This window comes from Atractosteus spatula, chromosome 8, assembly GCF_055471065.1.
Source record: "Atractosteus spatula isolate fAtrSpa1 chromosome 8, fAtrSpa1.hap1, whole genome shotgun sequence".
Taxonomy (NCBI): domain Eukaryota; kingdom Metazoa; phylum Chordata; class Actinopteri; order Semionotiformes; family Lepisosteidae; genus Atractosteus; species Atractosteus spatula.
In genome coordinates, this window is record NC_142713.1 from 33,605,742 (window position 1) to 33,612,920 (window position 7,179).

The 7,179-nt window shown below is 34.4% G+C and overlaps 1 protein-coding gene across 1 annotated transcript; it reads left to right on the plus strand.

Annotated features, from left to right (window-relative positions):
• Positions 1-2,075: 2,075 nt before the first annotated feature.
• Positions 2,076-6,977, plus strand: LOC148829489 (amphoterin-induced protein 2-like). The gene is made up of 2 exons (XM_088923494.1): positions 2,076-2,112; positions 2,643-6,977. Exon 2 carries the CDS (start codon positions 2,781-2,783, stop codon positions 4,335-4,337), a length of 1,557 nt encoding a protein of 518 aa, XP_088779620.1. The 5' UTR covers positions 2,076-2,112; positions 2,643-2,780; the 3' UTR covers positions 4,338-6,977.
• The last annotated feature ends 202 nt before the right edge of the window (positions 6,978-7,179 follow it).

Below are 7,179 nucleotides of genomic sequence, written 5' to 3' on the forward strand. Positions count from 1 at the left end.
TATGACAGGTATACACAATAAAAAGTTACATTGGAAATGAAGTTCATGTTGGTGACATTCTGCCAATCCTAGGTCATTAGGGGAAATAACTTGAATGCCACATTGTTCAACCACACATTTAATAAGCACATTTGAACATTTAAAACTTTTCTAAGTTTGACTTTGTAATATCGTGTGCAGTCAATTATAACTAAACTTAAAAAATAATCTTTTTCAAAAGGCACGGCTTGGTTGTAAACTATAAACCAACACTGGATTAGATTAAAGCTGTCAGAAACAACAATGGAAAATCACAGGAACTGATTTAGGGTTGGTCCAAAAGCTGGCGTTAACCTCTCGTGAATTTAGAAAACCCTAAAAATGGGGCATTAAAATTATAAAATTTTAGAATTTAGGCCATCTGCATTTCAATAAATTTTAGGCTTCAGCAAACTCTCAACAAACAGAATACAAATTCTGGATTGAAAGTGTTTATTTTCTTTTTAGGCTGTTCTAAATTGTCACTAACCATTTAGATTCTAAACCGGTTAATCTGCAGTAAGCAAATGCTGTATGAATAAAATCCACAGCTGAGAAGAAAATAGAATTTTTCTTTGACGCTGCTGCTGGCCCATTGAACTCACTTGGTTGCTACTTGCTTTCTTATGCTTTAGTCTCATCCAGTCCTTTTGTGGAGGATCTCATTTTTAATCCAGGACTGAATGGTTTGATCCAGCTACCCGTTGCTCTTTGAGAAAAATAATATGTCTTCATTCTAAAATGCACTTAAATCAAATTCTACATTTTATCCTGCTGAACAGACTTGCACATTTGTATCTCAAACATTAACTTGTAGCTGAAGAAAAGGTTGTTTTCGTTCTCATTTGTTTTTAAACATCAACTGTTTATACAGTACAATCTCGATTAAACTAAAACATTTGTATCCGTTTTTAACATTGATTCGTGCCTTGTTAAAATAATCCTATCCCGTTTATTTTTTCACCTAACCTGCAGTTTTTCATCACTGAAATAAAAAAAACAAAAAGCTTAAAAGCGAAACGCATTAGAGAAAAATCTTTAAGAGAAAGGCAGATTAAAGTGATTAAAATAATGACTCCACCGAATAAATGGAATTGGTTTTATATGTATTAACATATGTATCAGTGTTAGCGCTTTGCTCTCCTAAAGTGACCTGGATGCTAAATTGTTAGGTCTTTTTGGATTTATAAAGCACAGTGGGAGGGGGGAAATTCTAGGTTAAATCATTGCGTAAACACATTTATATGAAGGTGTTTTACCTTTTAACATCTAGCTTTGCGTTTTGCGAGTCTATTAGGCATATCTTCCACAAACATGCGCTTCTCTTTTGTTGTCTCCAGTGGCTGTGATATGTGCAATGAAATTGAACACTTTCCTCCTGGTGACAGCTTAGCATCTTAGCAACGGGGCTGGTTGCCGAGACCTAGAGGCAACACGTAGCATGTTAATTAGTCCCAACTTTATTTATTTATACAAAGACCTCCCATATTTACACCCATTACGCCTGTCTGATACCATACCCTCCAGCCGGAATAAAGCAGAATCTGATCTCTATCTTTATTGCTCCGGACTTGTATGGTCTGCAATAGGAAGTAAGGCTGACTTATTTTTTAAACAAAAACGTAAGCTAACAGAAGCCAACCATCAACTGGTACTCGGGAGAGCAATCGCATCAGGTTCCACCCCATATTTCAGACTCCACCCTTTTGTTTATTGGATTCAAACGAGGTCACCGACAGTAAAGGTTTTGGTTTATCTCGAAAACTGGAAGCTCTTACTTCTGACTTCAAGGCTACAAGCTGCTATCCTCTGCTGGTCAGACACATTTAAAATGAAGAACGTATTTGATTAGTTGAAATGCAACCAAAGTTTATCTGCAAAGGACTACTAAATAAATAATCACAAACGTCAAATTGTATTTTTAGCGACATTTCCACTCCGAAAAATAACTTCTGCAGTTTCTTTCTGGAATGTCAAGTTTTCATTTATTTCCTGGAACAGTGGGGTATGTTTTATTCTATTATTTTGTATTTACTTTACGATACGAACGCAGATTAGAAACGATTCACATACTGTATAGAAACGATCATGAAGGTACTGACTAATCATGTTTTTTTCTTTTGAAATTAAAAATTAGCTGTTGGAATTATTTACATAAACGTTTTGATAGCCTGGTACTTGTTGCTGTTAAAATAAAAAAAAGTAAAAATGTGCAATCAGTGTACGTAGAGTATGTGCTACACTTGTAAAGAATATACAGGACTGTCAAAGCTACAGTAGCTTTTCGCCTGCGGTTGTTTTTAAATAAAGATTGATTTTGATAAACAGCTTTTGAAATTCACAGATGTAGTCCTTTTTAAATGTTTTCCAAATATCTTTATTGTTTATGGACCTTAAAACAGATTTATCTGATCGTTATGTGATCATTATGTGAACATAATGATGAAAAGACCAGGGTTAAGGGAGCTAGCTGATTTAGGACTTTACATTAAAGCATTTATTAGATTTATTTATTACTAGTTGATTTATGACTATGACTTTGCATTTTCCTAAATGTGAACAAAATAATGTTGTTGTTGTTGTTGTTGTTGTTTTTAATCTAGTAATGTTTTCTTTCTTTCTAGCTCTTACTCAAAGGAAGCAAAATAAGGACTGGTTGTGAAATGGTTATACCCATGCTGTTTGGTCCAGTTTTATCATTGGTAACCACAAGATCAACTGCATGCTTTAAACTGCCAGAAGACGGCTAGAAAAGAGGCGAAATGTTTTCATATTGCCATGTGACTTGCTCTGCACCCAGAGGTTTCACATTTACATACAAAAATGTCACTGTGTTACTAGTTCTTTATGCAAGTATTGCCAGCAGTGTGACTGGGAGCTGTCCAGCTGCCTGTATTTGTGCCAGCGACATTGTAACCTGCAGTAACAAGAATCTCTCTGCTGTGCCTGGTAATTATTTTGAATTTGTATCAAGACTGGACTTGAGCTATAACAGGATTACTATTCTGAGCATTGACTGGTCAGCCGGTCGCCTTGATAAACTTTGCACACTGATTCTAAATCACAATTCTATAAAGCACATTTCTCCTGGCACTTTCCGTAAGGCACCTAATGTAAAATACTTAGATTTGTCATCCAACACACTCAGTGTATTGAGTGCATCAGTCTTTCAAGACCTCAAAGAGATGGAAGTTTTACTGCTCTTTAATAATCAAATTACCCAGATAAACTCAGGTTCCTTTGCTGGCCTCCAAAAATTGCAGAGGTTGTACTTAAGCAAAAACTTGCTCACTCAATTTCCTCTAGAACTTTTTATTGGAAAGCTCAGACTTTCTCAACTTGAATTTTTAGATCTCTCTTTCAACTCCCTTCAAGAAGTGCCTGTTCAGAAGATAATTTCACTGCCAGCCAGACAACAGTGTGGTATATATCTTCATGAAAACCCTCTTACTTGTGACTGCACATTGTACACCATGCTAACCTACTGGTTGAAGAGACAGTTCCATCCTGTTACAGATTTCAAAGGTGATTATAAATGTTTCCTTCCGCCTCATTTGGATTTTCCCATTAATCTGTTTTCCCAGACAGATGACTTTATGAACTGCTCCAGCAGCACTGTTAATGGCTCCTTCTACTCTTCAGGAGTGATTTATGAGGTTCGTATAGGAAACAGTCTTGTGGTCCACTGTGATAGCAAAATCCCACATGCACATTCAAATTTCTTTTGGATCACTCCACGTAAAGAACTATTGAAGACAGGGGACAGCAACGAAAACCTGAAAGTTTTTCCAAATGGAAGCCTGGAGTTCAGCAATGCACAAATCAAGGACACTGGAATTTATATCTGCATTGTAATCAATCACAGAAGAAACCTTAATGAAACCATAGAAGTCACAGTTAAAGTTAGCAACTCTACAAGTGACAGGTCACGGCCTCATGAAACCTTTAACACTGCCTTTACCACACTTGCAGCCTGTGTGGCCAGTATTATTTTGGTTCTTATCTATCTCTACCTGACCCCTTGTCGCTGCTGGTGTAAAACAAAGAAGACACCAAGAAAACCAAATCCAGGTAGTGCCCGCTCCTCCATTCTTAGCACTACTCCCAGCAATGATGCCCAACAAGAGAGAAAAGCCAGCACTGCTAAAAGAGTAGTATTCTTGGAACCAGGAACAGAACTTCAAGAAGGACAAAATGGAAAAGTTAAGCTGCTTGCATCAGACCAGGTCATGACAGAGAGCATCTTAAAAAACAGCAAAATAAAGTCTGACTCTGATTCTGTTACCTCGTTATTTTCAGATGCACCATTTATTACTTAGCTTTCCTGATTAAACTCTCTTATAATTGCAGTTATTACCCTTAGCTGCCTTGCTCATGGCAACAGCAAGATGTTTTAATTTATTGATAAAGTAAAATCCATATAACTCAAGAGAAGATGGTAAATAGTATTCAGCCCTTTTACAAGTCCATGACTTGTCATGATCTACGTTTATTTTCTTTTTAACAAGTTATCTTTAGAGTTAACTCTGTATTTTTTAATACACCTTCAAAATTAAGAGAGGTTAGGGTATGCTTTAACAAGACTAAATCATGTGAGGTCGTGTTAAAAACATTATTTCCTGAACTAAACTATTTTTTGTACAGTGTACCCAGTTGTAGGACAGTTGTGTTAAGTATACTTCATCAATTAACATTGTACTTCATTTCAAATTATAAGGATACCAAAGCATATAATGTACACCGTTCTTAATGCATATCATTCTCTGTATTACCTACACATATTACATCATATATTATTTGTACATCAGTATCACTTGTAATGTTAATGTTACATTACAGATTGCTGTGGAGCAGATTTTGCTCATACAAAATAAGACAAATTCCAGGTTATATACAGTACCACCATGTACATGACAATGCTTCTGTGTTACTGTAAACAGATCATATGTTATCCAGATTAGCAGTCAAACCTTAATTATAAATTATACACAGCTAGAGTCCTTATCAATATTCTGTGGTAATTTAAGGTTTTGTTTAAATAAAGAAATATGCCGCAGATGTAAATAGGCATAAAAATAGTAAATGGTAGTTAAAGTTCTGTTTTAATACAGCTACTGTGTTTGGAAAACAACAGTTATATTTAAACAGATGTTGTATTGTGATTGAAGAAGATGAGATTAAATAAACTTGTACACTAGTAATGGTGTCTTGCTAATATGCTTTACAGTTTAGTTGAAATGACAAATTAAAAAGATATTAGCAAATTTTATCATAGGAGTAATTCGTACCAAAGAATTGCACTTGTTTCCTAAATTGTTATCTGATTTTTCTAAAACGCTAACATCTATCAGATGTAAAACACTGGAATGTGTCTGTGAAAGTGTTTTGATTTCTTTATTTTTTGTGTGTCTCTACTTTATGGAAGACATTGAGTTGTCAGATATTATTGAGCCATAGTTCTTCAAAAAATTTCATCTTACTGTTGACTACTGTTTACATGTTTTAAATGGCTGTCACTACTGACTAAATGTAATAGATGTATCACATTCTTTTTAATTTGTGAACAGGTTTCCTAGAATGTTTGAAGGAAAAAAAAAGATCACTCCTAGAAAGAAAGATTTACAAAAGGTAAAAGAAAGTATTTGTTTACACCATATGATTATTTTGATGATTTATGTGTGCAAGACTCCAGAACCAACTGTTCAACTAACATTGACCTATAAAGTATTTTTCCTAGCCTTCTTGTATGAAAGCTCATGCCATGCATTCCATCTGGTGTACATTTGTTCAAGTAAGCTAAACTACCAGGTTACATGGCCTTTAGCTTCACTTTGACATAACCAGCTAGTGTCACTGCGACTTCATGTGCAGCGTTGCTACCAAACAGCTAAAATTAGGTCGTGTTTGAGGCAGAGCAACCTGTTTATTGAATTGTCAAAATCTAATTCAATGTCAAACCTTTGAAGATTAGATTATTTGAAAGTGAAATATTAAGATGGTTGAAGTCTGCGATCACGGAAACTGTTATTGTTATAAATGCAATCTGTGACAAACTTGTGTTTTAAAACATTGTGCAATGGTAACCTGGGAGATGGGATTATAATCTAGTGCCCTTGCTAACATGAGTTGTTTTATCCCCTAGCTAAACGTGAATAAGTACAAATCATGTGGCTCGGGCACCTTGAAATTGTTTTTTCCCTGTGTGAATAAAAGTATATATTCCTGTTAAAATTAAATTAAAGTTTATTCTCAACTACAGATGGGTTAGTGAGCAGGTATTCAGAAAGCTCACAAGACGTTTACTCTTACAAACTACTGTAATGATTTCGAAATTAAGCAAGGGAGACATTTAAGTTACAACAATTATCAGGTTTCAGGGCTCAAAACTACAAAAATATAAATTAAAAAATCTCTGAAAATAAAGAATTCAAGGAACTTCTGTTATGGATTTTTCAAACAAAAAATATTCTAGGAGTACGTCTTTCAGATACAAAATTCAGAAATAATATATTTGAATGGAAAGCAAATTGACACAATTACAGTACAAATGTCTTACTTCAAGCTTGTGTTTCTCAGCAAACTGTTTAATATTTCCTTTGTAATTGTTGAAATAGTGTGACATCGTCTTACAAATGTATTTTTAGAAATAATCTGATAATGTTTATATTGTGGTGTTTGTCACGTTTACCAGAATCACTAGGTTGTTACTCACATCAACGGTATTTATCCCAACTCATCGTACATCCAGTTTGGTTACTATTAAGAATTTAGAAATTATATCAACAGTGCAGTCATTGTGCAAATGTTTCTTCACAAACAGATACAATTAATAGGTTTTAGTTTGTTTCTGAAAAAATGTAACATAACCAGTCTTTGGGATTTTTTTTCAATAATTTGCATAGCAATTAGTAATTGCAGTGGCAAAAAAGGAACAAGGTGCAACCTTTTAGAAAGTGAAACTAAGTAATGGGAAAAAGAAAATAATATACAGCTATTAATCATGTTCTAAATAAAACTACCAAATCTAGTTAATAAATGAAGCATGTACTCCCTGCTGTAGTTAATTAAACATTTTTGTAAAAATACCGCAAATACAAAAATGATCAGAACATTTTTATTTTGCAATGTCTGAAGAAAACAAAATGACAATGTACATATTAT